We start from the raw sequence: 16,085 nt of genomic DNA, 5'->3' as shown, positions 1-16,085 counted from the left end.
AAACCTACCAACACACTTAAACAGCGATTAATGAACCTAAAGGATCCATTAGATACAACCAGCAAAACTAATGTTATTTACAAGATACCATGCAAGAACTGTAAAAAAACACTACATCAGACAAACTAGCAGGAAACTTGCCACCAGGATACACGAACACCAACTGGCCATCAAAAGACATGAACTGCTATCACTAGTTTCTATACATACAGACAAAGATGACTGGGACAACATTCACATCCCAGTGTTTCAAAAATATATATGAAAGGATTGTTTCAGCTTATTACTACAGTTGGATTGTGGCTACTTAGTGTAAGGAGTTTCCTCAAAGATTTTGGATTTTCATGATATTGCTGACTTTGCAAGAGCTCTTGTGTATCTAAAATTTTGTAAAGTCCACATGAAACGTTCTGTACTCGGAAACAGAAACACACAACTTTCACCGGTGTGTGGGCTAGCTGCTTTCTTCCTTATCTGAAGATGAAGATTTGGACCAAAGCAATTGGCTCTAATAAACAGCTGACCCAAACAATGAGGAAAACTGTGAAAAGTTAGTTGGATGAAATAAAACAAAACTGTGATGCTGAAGATCTGAAATAGCTGGAGAAATTCAGCAGGCCTGGCAGCATCTGTGATGGACAAGACAGAGTTCTTCTTCAGAACAGAGGATAATTAATGGGGATGGTTAAAAGTCCCAATTCTAGTTAATTTGGTTTTAGGGTCAATGTTTCTTGCTTTTGTTTCTGGGCGCCCACTGTTAGTGTCATACTTCCTGCAGTATGTTCTCTGCTCCATAGATATTAATGAATGCTTGGCCAGAGACATCTGTGGTCCAAATGGAGAATGCATAAACAATGAAGGAGGATCTTATCACTGTCTCTGTGCTCAGGGCTACACCACTACTACTGATGGAACAGGCTGTGAAGGTAAGATCATTAATTATATTCAAGCCTTTGCAGCCTAACTGTTTGTATGGTTTATGTTACATCTCCTATGATTTGCACATTGCAGTTTGCTATGATTTGAAACTCTTTTTTTCTTATTTCCAATTTCTTTAGGAGTGGCGTAGTGCCTCAGTGGCTAGCACTACTGCCTCACAGCACCAGGGATCCGGGTTTAATTCCCACTCTTGGGTGCCTGCCTGTGTGGAGTTTGCACATTCTCCCCGCGTCTGTGTGGGTTTCCTCCCACAATCCAAAGATGTGCAGGTTAGGTGAATTGGCCATGCTAAATTGCCCATCGTGTTCAGGGATGTGTAGGTTAGGTGCATGAGTCTGGTGTAAATGTAGGGGAATGGGTCTGGGTGGGTTACTCTTTGGAGGTTCGGTGTGGACTTGTTGGGCCAAAGGGCCTGTTTCCACACTGTTGGGATTCTAATTCTAATTCTTTAGTCCATTGGGCTAGTGGTGAAGATGGCTCTGCTCTTTGGCAGGAGGACAGAATCAATAATAGTATGCTTATCACTTCAGTAAGAAATAAAATTCAGCCATGGTAATGTAATCTAGGCTGCCAATTTAAGGCCACCCATTTTATTCCATAGCTGAAAGCCAATTTCAATCCCAGTATCTCACCTGATTAGGAGTTTAGATGATGGGTTGAAATGGAACTCTGAAGTCAGTGCTGTATGTTATTGGTCACTGTGTCAGGTTAGTGCAAAAAATCAATTCCATTCTTTTTATACCCTTAAAGTAATTTATCTCTGTTAATTTCCTTTGATGTTCAATCACGTTATCATCACTGAACACACCATCACCAACATCCTAGAGGTTACCATTGACCAGAAGCTGAACTTTGACAATATGGTTACAAAAGAGTGTCAGAGACTAGGGTTTCTGTGGCAAATAACTCACATCTCATCACCTCAATACCTGTCCACCATCTACAGAGGTATGTGATGAAATACCATTCAGATACCTGGATGGGGTTCAGAGTTGCGAGTGTGATTCTGGAAAAGCGCAACAGGTCTGGCAGCATCCGAGGAGTAGGAGAATTGACGTTTTGAGCATGAACCCTTCATCCTGATGATGAGCTTATGCCTGAAATGTCAAATCTCCTGTTCCTCGGATGCTGCCAGACCGGCTGTGCTTTTCCAGCACCACACTCTCAATTCTGCTTTCCAGGATCTGCAGTCCTCACATTTTCCTTGGATGGGGTTCACTCTAATAACACTCAAAGAGTTTGACACTGTCCAGGACAGAGCAGCCCACTTGATCTGTATTCCTCCACAACCTTCAAAGCCAATTCCCTTCACTACCGCTACATGACGGGAATAGTGTTGACCATTTGCAAGATGCACTGGACTAACTGACCAAGATACTTTTGAAAGCACGTTCTAAAAACCCACAAACTCAACCACCTTAAAGATGAAGTATAGCGGATGTATGGGACCACTATGCTTGTTCTCATCTTCCTGGATTGGCACATATATCCCTGTTCCAACATTGTCGCTGAGCAAAAATCCTGAGACCCTTTTCCTGACAGCATTGTTGTTGTCCCTGTAACCATTGACAGCCGCAGTTCAAGAAAGCTGCTCACCATTACTTTCTCCAGGATAATTAGGGATGGATAATATATGCTGGTCCAGCTGCAACACTCATGTCCCACGAACAAATAAATAAACACTTCCTCGTTTCATGTTTCTGCTTGACAAATCTTTTTCCTGCTTCTGCTTTTGTTCCTTCCTCTGTTTTAGGATTGATGCCATCTTCTTTAATCCCTGATTGTCTTCTTCACTTTGATGCATAATCTCACACTTGCCTACGTTTACGTCCAACTGTTTGTGATTCCAGATTTAACATGCCATGCAGTCATACAGTTGTCCCATAGATTTGAGGAGTGTTGGAGGGTGAATGCAAATACCAGCAGTCAGAGGAATGAAATGGTGAACACCTTGTAAACCTCAGAAGGAAATACTCATTAAAGTTTCAATTTGTGAAAGCTTCTGGGAACGCACTTTGATAATAAAAAAAACACTTTCTTCAAACCACAACTTCAACATATAAATGGGAACAGCAGACACACGTGCTTAGCCATTTCAGAACATTTGCCTCTGAGCAGTTTAGTCTTAACCCACTCTGCAACTTTCATGAGGTAATTCATTTGGTGTTATGTAATTGTAGATGTGAGCAGATTGCCAGAGACGCTTTGAAAAAAACATTGCTGGATGTTTCTCTGGCCAAACTTATGTGCACTCTGTGTACTGTCAAATAGCCAAAACGTGATATTTTAGATTTGCTATTGCAACAAGAGATGTTACCACCTAGAGCTATGTTACATTTCAGGACATTTTCGTTGTTTTTGTCCATGGAACTTAGCTTCAATTATGCCAAAATTTGCTTTGAGCTATAGCTTCCTCTGAAAAACTTAGTTTCTCAGGAAAACCGCATGCTGGGTCGTGAATCGAAATTCAGAAGAAAAGTATTTATTAAGCTAATTGGAGACCTCAGAGACCTAACCATAAGTAATTTGATCACTTGTCTCCATGGGTAGAATTTTCCTCTCCCTGTATTCTATGAGCAATAGCAAGAAAGGAAGAGGAAAAATGATATGAATAAAAGAAATCAGATTCTTGACCAAGAAAAGTTTTCCTGATGCCATAAATGGTGGTTGGAATTTCACCAATGAATGGTGACTACCTTGTTCCATCCATTCAAACCTCTCAGGTTCATTTCTCTTTCACTGAGAAACAATTCGCAACATGTCAGTCCGAGAGGGCCATAGCCCAAAACCTAGAGCTAGACCATTTGGGAGAGATATTAGGAAGCACTTCAACACATAAAAGATGGGAGAGATTTGGAGCTCTCTTCCACAAATGGCAGTTGCTTCTAGATGAATTGTTAATTTTAAATCTGACATGGATTTGTTTTTGTTAAATGAAGGTACTAAGGGGTATCAGACAAATGTCACACTGGGTTGGGCACAGATTAACCATGATCTCATTAAATGACAGAATAGGCTCGAGGGGCTGAACGGTCTACTCCTGTTCCGATGATACTACATGGCTGCTGCTCACCAAGTGCTTGTCCTGGTCATTTTGCCACTAGTTCTTCACAAAAACATACTTGCATTATGATAGCAAAGTTGAAGAGGCATTTAGACAGACATATGAAGGGCAGGGAAGACAGAGAGATGCAGACCATGAGCAAGCAGTGGGATTAGTTTAGGATTGCATCATGATCAGCACAGGCATTGTTGGCTGAAGGGCCTTTTCATGTGCTCTCTGTTCAATGCATGTTCCCTGGCCACAACCCACCATTCTCTTTCATCTGTGCAATTTAACGTCAGCAAATAACCAGCCTTACCATGTGAAAATGTCTGGTCTCAGACATCACTTCCGCCCTGCTACATTTCCCTTTGGAACTCAGCATCCGGAGAGTGGAAGATCGGATGAGTAAAGTCACTTTGAGGTAGGGCAGATCAAGCACCACTGATCTGTCGTCACAAAACACTTGGACTCCAGGAGACAGGGAAATTCCAATCCATGATTGATAAATAGTTTGGATTCTTTCAACAATTTGACAGAAAGCAAAATTGAAGTGAGGGAAATTAGAAAGCAGGGTTTCCCTGCTCTTCGCAATACAACACGTTAATGCAGAATGTATTTAAAAGACAGGTATAAAGAAAAGGAATAAAGCACAATCTTAACACCTTTAAAAACTACACTGGACTTTGGAATCAGGACAGCAAGATTAATCAGGCATCAAAGTGCACTGTAACTGTAAGGGAGGAGGCAGAAGATGTATTCCATTTACGTTATACAAGACAATCCGTTAAATAGTAGGATAGTGTTGCATTTCATTTATTTTGTATAATTTCTATGAATATATGTCTGATCGGTTAAATTATGAAATTCTAACATTAACTAGTACCCAGTACACAGCATAATATTGTGAATTAAACCATGTCACCTCATGAAGTATTCACTTTATCTGGCATTAGAAAAACTAAAACAATATGTATTCAAGTCATGGATCTTCCTCCCCATTTTAAGTGGATTGTTTTGTTACTCTCCCAGGACTGGTAACAAGCATTTATAAAGCAGTGTTAGTCAACACCATGTTCAGATCAATTACAGCACCAACTGGCCACTGAATCCAAGGGTATACTTGCAGCATCTATGTCATTGTAACAATTATTATTAATTAATTTAATAGATTGATCCTTTATTTCAGTTGCCAAATGTTATTTGTTTTAAATCCTTAGCTAGCAGCTCATTGTACCCTCATATTTGGTTTGACTTGGACAAAGTGTAGTATTAGAAGTCAGTATGAATCTGTTTAATCCCAGCTGATGTTATTCCTGAATAAGTCAGAGTCCAAGGCTGAAATCTGGCTTGATGAATCATATTTATGTTTTTTTTTAATTTGAAGAGATGGTCTTTCACTGAACTATAAGCACACAATGCTGCAGATCTGGTTTTAACAATAAAACAGCAGTTAATTCACATGAAGGAAAAGAAGATTGAATACATTAAATCAAAAATGTACGTATAATACAATTTGGAAGATTTAAAGACACACAGTCAAAATACAGAATATGAATTATTATTTCACGTACTTAACCAGCAGAGAGAATTTCCTTCTCTATCATATCTATAGTTTGACTTAAATGTTACTTTCGACTCCTGATCGTGAGAGTCAGATATCCTCTTAGAGTCATCGGGTCATACAGCACAGAAACATACCCTTCAGTCCAACTCATCTATGCTGACTAAGTTTCCCAAATTAAACCATTCCCACTTGCTTGCATCTGACTCATATTTTTCTAAACCTTTTCTTTTAATGTACCTGTCCAAATGTCTTTTACATGTTGTAACTGTACTTGCATCTACCACTTCCTCTGGCATTTCATTTCACATGTGAACCACCCTCTGTGATCCTTGAGCATTCACGCACTGAGCTTAGACTGTCTCAGCTTTGACTAACCCCTTCAGGGTATCAACCAAACACTTAGGGTGTGGAACTTTTAAACTAAACCCTTATACTGAGGTTATCTATTTTCTAAATTAACAGCTTTCTCCAGGAGAAATGCATCATATATCCAACTTCAACTAGGACACCTACGAACCAAATCCAAGATATTTCCAAATGAGGGGAATTTTCGCCAAGCAAAAAACTAAATCAATCCGCAATCCTTCGAACTGACACCAGCTAAATGCTCTTCTGTCTGCTCATAAAACTTTCCCAATTTATAATCTGTGGTTTTCTAGACTTTGATTGATACAGAAAGTACAGGATTTCTTTCTGATTGGTTTAGGTAGTGTGTGTTCAGTCAGTAATTGGGTTCTGAAGGATGACAGTCATCTACAGATGTCACTTTCTGTGAACTCCTGGCTGGTACCCTATGCTATCAGATATATGTGGGACAGTCATTCTCATTAGGGTTCTCCTGTCCTTTCATTAAGTTTAATGGCCTTCTAATAAGATAATGGGTGCCTTGCGACAGTTTCTTTGTCCAGTTATTTGAGATGATGAACTTCTGGGCTCATTGTCTCAAATGCCTACTTGATGTCCAGGTGTCAATATTGCACGTCCTGAAGAATTCTCATGAAGCCAGCCAGTTATAAGTGCACATCAAACACAGGGAACACTAGAGAAACTCGGCAGGCTGAGCAGAATCTGTGGAGAGAGAAAAACAGAGTTAACATTTTGAGTCTGAAAAAGAGTCATATCAGATTCAAAACATTAATACTGAGTTTCTTTGTGTTTCTTTCAGATTTCTAGAATTTGCAGCATTTTGATTTTATTGGAATTATCAGTGTATTATGGTGAAAAGCACGTCTTCAGTGGGGTGTAAATTTTTACAGTGACTTTGCACAAGTTAGTGAAAAAATAGCAAAAGAGTGCAAAATGGTACATAGTTTTGCAAACAGCCCTAAATAGCAAGAAGGATAACCTTAGAGTACAGGAGGATATAGATAGGCTGGTCAGATGGGCTGATCAATGGTAACTGAAATTCAATCTGGATAAATATGAGGTGGGCAGGTCAAATAACCAAAGGAATATATGATGAATGGTGGGACCCTGAGAAGCACCGAAAATCAGGGGGACCTTGGTGTGCATATCCACCAGTCCCTTAAGGTATCAGGACAGGTAGATAAAGTGGCTCAAAAGGCAAACAAGATACTTGCCTTTATTAATTGAGGCATAGATTTAAGATCAGGGATGTTATGCTGGAACTGTACAAAATGTTGGCTAGGCCATAGCTAGAGTATTGTGTGCAGTTCTGGAATCCACATTATGGGAGGGATATGATAGCATTGAAGAGGATGCAGAGGAGATTTACCAGGATATTGCCTGGTCTGGAGAGTTTCAGTTACGAAGAGAGATTGGATAGACTGGAGTTGTTTTCCTTAGATCAGTGGAGATTGAGAGGGGACACTATTGAGATGTATCAAATTGGAGGGGGCATCGATAGGTTGGCCAGGAAGAACCTTTCCCCTTGATGGAGGGATCAATGATCCAGGGACATAAATAGAAGGGAAGGGGCAGAAAGTTAAGTTGTGGGGAAAAATGTTTTCACCCAGAGGGTAGTAGGAATCTGGAACTCACTGCCTGTAAGGATGGTACAGGCAGAAATCCTCATCACATTTCAGAAATATTTAGATATGCACTTGTGGAGCTAAGGCATACACGATTATGAGTCAAATGCTGAAAAATGGGATTAGAATAGGTAAGTGGCCATTTTTGACTGTGCAAACATGATGGGCTGAAGAGGCTTTTCTGTGATGTAGGTTTCTATGACTCTTAAAACCAAAATCACTCCATACTTATGCCTGCACAAACCATTTGTAAAATCAGTATGTTAATGCTAGTAGCAAGATACGCCTACAAAATACAGCAGGATACGTTCAAAGAAGACAGTAAAAAACAGAACCTCATAGTTATAAGAACTTAATTCTTAAACTTACAGAGCCAAAGCGATACTTATGCTTGTTATATAATTTAAAAGAGAATTACTGTTTTTAAGGCATTACAAGACAAAAGACTGACTAATTTAAAACATGGAACTAAATGCTTGAGGTTGCACACAATTGGCTTTTCTAACGCCCCTTGAGTCTACAGGCAGCAAATACAAAATGCTAAACTTTACTAGTTAGGGAGCAGTTCTTTCAGGCTCAGATCCATTTAACCTTGATGAGCATCACAACAATGTCCTGCAATTAGATTTTCATGTGCAGTTTTTTACTTAGGGCCATGTGGTGTATTTCACTTGTTAAATATAAGGGCAACTGCAGACAAAGCAACTGCAGACAAAGCAGCAGCATTGTGCTGGCTTCATTTCTGGCTATTCTGCATCAAATAGAAATGATGAATATTGAGCCTATAAGCCAACTAACTCAATTCAACATTAGACTTGGTTTTTTAAACAATATATATGGAATATAGGGCAGCACGGTGGCTCAGTGGTTAGCACTGCAGCCTTACAGCACCTGGAACCCGGGTTTGATTCCAGCCTTGGATGACTGTGCAAACTCCACACAGACAGACCCCGTGTCTGCTCCGGTTTCCTCCCACAATCCAAAGATGTGCAGGTGAGGTGGATTGGCCATGCTAAATTGCCCATAGTGTTGGGTGCATCAGTCAGAGGGTCAGTGTGCACTTGTTGGGCCAAATGGCCTGTTTCCACACTGTAGGGAATCTAATCAATTGAAAATATATGATAATCCATTATTTCTATCTACTATGTATTGTACATTTTTCCTGTCAGCACGATATTTCATGTTAAACTGTCCATTTAGATATTTTGTCTAAGTTCATTGCTTCATCTATATTGGTCATCCTGCAGATGTGGATGAATGCAGTGACGAAACTAAATGTTCAGGGGGACAATGCATAAATACCGATGGATCATATATGTGTAGATGTGATGCAGGTTTCACACATTTACCTGAAGCAGAACAATGTATAGGTAAGAAACAATTTACAAATATTAACTGCTTTATTTTAGACTTTAGTGTTTTATTAACAACCTATGTTGTCTATGAAATTGTACAGTAATGATTATTTGACATTAGTTATGTTGTAGATGGAAACATGTGGACAGCCATTTCCAAAACTTAAAAATCCGTTGCAGAAAATTACAAAAGGGTGCCTGAAATGACAAAACATATCTCTGTTACCTTTCACTTGTTTCAATTGTCTCCAACAGTTTGTTGTCTCATCAGAGTCTATCTTCAGGCAACAGTGAGGGTGACAGCTCATGAACATTGGATGCGATAGCAGAGATAGAATGAGTGTGGGAGGGAGGAATGTGGTATTGACTCTGGCAGAGCAGTGAAAAGCATTGTTCTTTGTGTGACACTGTGTCCTCACTGTGGTTGGAAGGGTGGGGGTGGGGATGATTGGAGTTCCACTAGGTCAGTTGGCTGGATGGCCAATTTGCAATGCAAAGTGATGTCAACAGTGTAGGTCGAATTCCTGCACAGGCTGACGCTAAAGTGATCCTCCATTAAACCACCACCACTGATCACTCTCTCTATCTCTCACTGGGGAGAGAGAGAGAGCCAGTGCAATGGTCCTTGGGGACCATGGCAATTTTACCTTTTATTCCTCCGGATTATAGATGCAGCACTGACCCAGTGTCAACCTTGGACCAGGCTGCCAGGGTCTCCTGGCGTAACCTCCTCTGCCAGTCCTCTGGGAAGGAGATAGCCCTCATCTGCCCCACCCTGTTCTCCGGGATCTCCAGATCCCTGTTGAGGTATCATGGTGTCATCTGGGGAATGTCTGCCCTTCAAAAGCAGGGCAGTTATGGAATGCCAGTGATTGTCTAGGCACAGTGACCTTTTAAAAATGGCATCGGTGACAGGGATGCCAATCTTTTGGCAGATAGCCTGTGTGTGTGGCAAGTTCCCCCAGGGTAATAAAATGAGTCTAGAATTGAGCGAAGGGGTGCCATTGGGGCAGGTAGGTAGTTAATGAGGTGGGTTTGGTAAGACACGGCAAGAGATCTCCCGAGGCCTGGTGGAGAGAAACAAACCTGTGAAAAGCAGTGAAACTGATACCTAATCCAAAACTGTCCAATCCCTTTGGGGCAGCACAGTGGTTAGTACTGCTGCCTCACAGTGCCAGGGACCCCGGTTCCAGCGGGCGACTGTCTGTGTGGAGTTTGCACCTTCTCCCTGTGTTTATGTGGGTTTCCTCCCACAGTCCAAAAATGTGCAGGTGAGGTAAATTGGCCATGCTAAATTGCCCATAGCATTAGGTGTATTATTCAGGGGTAAATGTAGGGAAATGAGTCTGGGTGGGTTACTCTTCAGAGGGTCGGTGTGGACTTGTTGGGCTAAAGTGCCTGTTTCCACACTGTAGGGAATCTAATAAAAACACATGTGACTCAGCTCGCCAAATCTAAACTAACCTGCTGCCCAGTCAGTTCCAGAATATGCTGTTCTAAGAACCTATGTCTAAATCATTCTGTGAACTTCTCATCCAAATTGCTACTGCCAATCTTATTTTTCCAGTTTATATGTAAAATCACCCATGATCATTCCTGTCCCTTCATCACAAGCATCCAATATTTCTTGTCCATGCAAAAGTCCTTCGATTTTCTTTTGGTTATCTTGATAACATCTAGTTTTGATGTGCTGCTATGTTCTTTTCTCTGACTTTTCCCCCCACCTCTAACTCTCATTTCTCAAATAACCATTTTCTTTACGTGCCTTATTTCTTTGATATACTGTGCCTCTCCATATTTGATACCTTACCCCCGCTAGTTACTTTTAAAATCCTCTGTACTTCCCTAGTTATACAATTTGCAAGAACACTATGTTTCCAACGTACTTCAGATCTAGAACATCTCATGGTAAACCCACTTACCCCAATACTGGTCAGAAGTCACACGCCTTCGTCAGGTGACTTCAGTCTAACATTGGCACCTCCACATCATACCCAGCACTGGTGCCAGTGCTCACGAATCAAAACATACTCTTCTAATATTAATCTTTAAACAAGTGTAAATCCTTTTAAGAATATGCACATTTATGAAGCAATGTATTAATGCTTTCTAATGATGATCAACCCCTTTGCTTGTATTTTTGTGTATTTAGATATCGATGAATGCAGTTTATATGGCAGCTCAGTCTGTGGAGTCTGGAAATGTGAGAATACGGTTGGGTCCTACCAGTGCATCGTAAGATGCCAACCTGGTTTCCAACGTACAGCGATCGGAGAATGCATTGGTGAGCATTCTTGAAGAATTAAGAATGATGTGATGGAATTAGACTATTTCCACAAAGTAATTCATGCTTTGTTAGTCTTAGAGTTCTTAGACAATCCATTTAATTGTAGGAGAAAGTGAGGACTGCAGATGCTGGAGATCAGTCGAGATTGTGATGCTGGAAAAGCACAGCTGGTCAGGCAGCATCCGAGAAGCAGGAGAATCAATGTTTCGGGCATAAGCCCTTCCTCATTCCACATTCTGGACCCGAAATGTTAACTCTGCTTTCTCTCTGACAATGCTGCCAGACCTGCTGAGTTTCTCATGTGATTTCAGTTTTTGCCTCAGGTGCCCAGCATCCGCAGTTCTTTGCTTCATTTTAGTGGCAAATCCCCCCCACCCATGAGTACAATTAACTTGAATTATATGAGGGTTCTTCAAAGAGGAAAATGTTTCCTTGAAGTCAAGCGCATTCACTCTCCGCTCACTGCACCTCTGCATTTCAACAATCTTCGCACATGGACCAAAACTACCTGATCATTGCACCGAAATTACACCTCAGTCAAAGGTAAAAGTAGCATCTTTATGCACAATTCTGTGCAAAATGAGTCTATACATGTCTAGGAGTAATTTGTCAGTGAAATTCGAACCTCTTTCAAATGATGCAAAGCATGAATTCACAAGTGAAAAGCAAGCTGCTTTTTCTTTGTATCGCCATCTGACATCTGTGACTGAACAATAACCAGAGTTGTTCAATCAACAGTTTTCTTTCCCACCCTGAAATTGAAACGATCCCATCACTGGAACAGTCAACCAATATCTGTTTATTCATTCGTCATGGCAACAGCAATTTTTTTTGTTCCATCATTGCATTGGAAAATTCTGCAGTAAGAAACCTGGAAACGGCATCAGAACTTATCCTAGATTCCTGTTGTTTTCAGTATCCCCTCCAAGTTGTTCTGCATAATGAAAAGCTACAAAACCCCAGTACATTGTGTTATAAGACTTGTTGGCACTACATCAGTCAGTTTTTTTGCAGCCTTTAGCACTCAGCATTGAGTTCAACAATTTCAGAATGTAACCTCAGTCTTCCATTTGGTTCCAACTCCCAGTCCTATGTCTTACGTGTATCCTTTTGCCTTTCCCCTCAGCGGAAAGGACCCATATACTCCTTTCCACACCAATTGCTTACACCTATTTTACATCCCAATCTCTCCTTTATCACCATTTGCACTCCCTTTCTATTTTGCCCTACACCCCCTCCATCTGTTCCACTCACTCCTCCTCACACTCTGTCGATAGAATGTAAAACATCATTTTCTCCTCCTCTACAAGTCTCAAGAAGAGTCATATCAGACTCAAAACATTAACTCTGTCTCCTTCTCACTATAGATGCTGCCAGATCCTGCTGAGTTTGTTATTTTCTATCTTTGTATCGGTCTAGTTGGTTTGGATTAGTATCCAGTTAAATACTCACTAGCTCTTCATTGTTTTTCTGAAGAATTCAACCACTTGATTTGTTGCTGACAAATAAAGCATAGAACATAGAACATTACTGTGCAGTACAGGCCCATCAGCTCTTGATGCTGCGCCAACCTGTGAAACCAATCTGAAGCCCATCTAATCTACACTATTCCATTGCCATCCATATGCCTATCCAATGCCCATTTAAATGCTCTTAAAGTTGGCGAGTCTACCATTGTTGTAGGCAGTGTGTTCCACGCCCCTACTACTCTCTGAGTAAAGACACTACCTCTGACATCTGTCCTACCTGTCACCCCTCAATTTAAAGCTATGTCCCCTCGTGCTAGCCATCACCATCCGAGGAAAAAGGCTCTCACTGTCCACCCTATCTGACCCTCTGATTATCTTATATATCTCAATTAAGTCACCTCTCAACCTTCTTCTCTCTGACGAAAACATCCTTAAGTCCCTCAGCCTTTCCTCGTAAGACCTTCCCTCCATACCAATCAACATCCTAGAAAATCTCCTCTGAACCCTTTCACATCCTTCCTATATGCAGTAACCAGAACTGTATATAATACTCCAAATGTGGCCACACCAGAGCTGCAGCATAATCTCATGGTTCTGAAACTCAATCCCTCTTAGTCTTAGACATTATGAAATATACTAAATTGAGCCTTTGCTGAAGTTGGCGGCTATTTCTTCAATTTAGCAACCCTTGTCTTGCCTGAATTGGTACTTCAGATCTGTGTTCACTGGGGAAGACACAAGCAATCTCCCAGAGGTAACAGTGGCTGAAGAACCTGAACTGAAGGGAATTTATATTTGCCAGGAATTGGTGTTGGAGAGACTGTTAGGTCTGAAGGCTGTTAAGTCCCCAGGGCCTGATGGTCTACATCTCAGGGTACTGAAGGAGGTGGCTCCAGAAATCGTGGATGCGTTGGTGATTATTTTCCAGAGTTCAATAGACTCAGGATCAGTTCCTGCGGATTGGAGGGTGGCTAATGTTGTACCACTTTTTAAGAAAGGAGCGAGAGAGAAAGCAGGAAATTGTAGACCAGTTAGTCTGACCTCAGTGGTGGGAAAGATGCTGGAGTCAATTATAAAGGATGAAATTACGACACATCTGGATAGCAGTAACAGGATAAGTCGGAGTCAGCATGGATTTATGAAGGGGCTTGACTAATCTTCTGGAATTTTTTGAGGATGTAATTCTGAAGATGGACAAGGGAGATCCAGTAGATGTAGTGTACCTGGACTTTCCAAAAGCCTTTGATAAAGTCCCACACAGGAGGTTAGTGGGCAAAATTAGGGCGCATGGTATTGGGTGCAAAGTACAGATTTGGATTGAAAATTGGTTGGCTGACAGGAAACAAAAAGAGTAGTGATAAACGGCTCCCTTTCGGAATGGCAGGCGGTGACCAGTGTGGTACCGCAGGGATCCGTGCTGGGACCGCAGCTTTTTACAATATATGTTAATGATATAGAAGATGGTATTAATAGTAATATTAGCAAATTTGCTGATGATACTAAGCTGGGTGGCAGGGTGAAATGTGAGGAGGATGTTAGGAGATTACAAGGTGACCTGGACAGGCTAGGTGAGTGGACAGATGCATGGCAGATGCAGTTTAATGTGGATAAATGTATGGTTATCCACTTTGGTGGCAAGAACAGGAAGGCAGATTACTACCTAAATTGAGTCAAGTTAGGTAAAGGGGCAGTACAAAGAGATCTGGGTGTTCTTGTACACCAGTCAATGAAGGCAAGCATGCAGGTAGTGAAGAAGGCTAATAGCATGCTGGCCTTCATAACAAGAGGAATTGAGTATAGAAGCAAAGAGGTGCTTCTGCAGCTGTACAGGGCCCTGGTAAGACTGCACCTGGAATATTGTGTGCAGTTCTGGTCACCAAATTTGAGGAAAGACATTCTGGCTATTGAGGGAGTGCAGCGTAGGTTCACGAGGTCAATTCCCGGAATGGCGGGACTATCTTATGTTGAAAGATTGGAGCGACTGGGCTTGTATACCCTTGAGTTTAGAAGACTGAGAGGGGATCTGATTGAGATGTATAAGATTATGAAAGGATTGGACACTCTCTGGAGGCAGGAAACATGTTTCCGCTGATGGGTGAGTCCCGAACCAGAGGACATAGCTTAAAAATAAGGGGTAGGCCATTTAGGACAGAGATGAGGAGAAACTTCTTCACCCAGAGAGTGGTGGCTGTGTGGAATGCTCAGCCCCAGAGGGCAGTGGAGGCCCAGTCTCTGGATTCGTTTAAGAAAGAGTTGGATAGAGCTCTCAAGGATAGTGGAATGAAGGGTTATGGAGGTAAGGCAGGAACAGGATACTGATTGAGGATGATCAGCCATGATCATAATGAATGGTGGTGCAGGATTGATGGGCAGAATGGCATACTCCCGCACCTATTGTCTATTGACCGAAAAGGTATGTAATCAGAGCATAGATATTTTTTTCCATCAAATACCATTAGGGCCTGATTTACAGCACCAAACCACATAGTGGTGGAGTCAGGACAACTCTTGGCTTCGATAATGCCTGTCTGAAGAGAAAGTGCAGTCAACCACGGGGTTCCTCATCACTGAGGGCTGATATGAGCTGCATCAGGCTGGCAAAGAGATTGCAGGGAGCCACAGGTGCTGCCGAGTTCTCGGACATGCCCCCTTTTGTGCTGTGCAATTAGGCCCTACGTAGCACATCACCCTTCATCCATCCACAACGCGACACCCTCTGCATATCACTATCTGTAGCGGTGGTAACAAGGTCAGCCTGCTGGAATATGAATTCCCAGATAGGGGCTGTCGACCTGGTCCAATCGGGGAGCCCCGGCTGGCGAAAAAAGGGGTTGAGGGTCAAGGAAACTGACTCTGTATGACACAGTATTACAATCAAGGACTGTTCGTGTGTAAATAAAGGGTGACTTGACAACCGGGAGTAACTGTGGAGTTATTTCACTTTCCATTCCACCTGAAGCACCCAGACCATTTCCCCTACCATGGCAGATATTGGCACTTCCTTGTCATTATACACTAACAGAAGCAATGAAGAAATCGCAATCACACTTGGCTGTAAACTGGGACATGCATTACTTTTTTTGAAATACCTGAGCCCCTGCTTGAACCCCCTGATTTTGTAACTATATCTCTGGAATGGCTACAGGATTATACCCATTAACCTCTATTTGTGCAGTTTAGTTATTTAGTTTTGAATATCAGAAGTATTTAAAAAATTCACTATTATCTTAACCTTGTAACGACTTTTTTCCACCTTAAGCAATATTTACAGTTTTTTTTATTTTTATGCTTGCACACTCTAACATTTCCTGTCCCACTCTGGTATAATTATAAAAATACTTGCTCTGCAGTGCAGCCATATCCCCTTGGTCTCCATCCTTCCCCCAGTAGTAAGGATGCCATGTTTGACTGCACATTTCCCCTTATAAACCTTC

General features: G+C 41.5%; 1 protein-coding gene across 2 annotated transcripts in view; it reads left to right on the top strand.

Moving 5' to 3' along the window:
* Positions 1-16,085, top strand: part of LOC122553394 (latent-transforming growth factor beta-binding protein 2-like) — a 465,241-nt gene that overhangs the window by 366,374 nt on the left and 82,782 nt on the right. For both annotated transcript variants that reach the window (XM_087989653.1, XM_087989652.1), the window contains 3 exons: positions 798-926; positions 8,788-8,910; positions 11,048-11,179. In XM_087989653.1, the coding sequence (XP_087845779.1) occupies positions 798-926; positions 8,788-8,910; positions 11,048-11,179 (384 nt within the window). The remainder of the gene's footprint in view (positions 1-797; positions 927-8,787; positions 8,911-11,047; positions 11,180-16,085) is intronic.

Source organism: Chiloscyllium plagiosum, unplaced genomic scaffold (assembly GCF_037043375.1).
Source record: "Chiloscyllium plagiosum isolate Xiang-an unplaced genomic scaffold, Cpla_swu_hap1 HiC_scaffold_8, whole genome shotgun sequence".
NCBI lineage: Eukaryota > Metazoa > Chordata > Chondrichthyes > Orectolobiformes > Hemiscylliidae > Chiloscyllium > Chiloscyllium plagiosum.
Note: the sequence above shows the minus strand (reverse complement) of the source record. Positions and strands in the feature narration are given on the sequence as shown.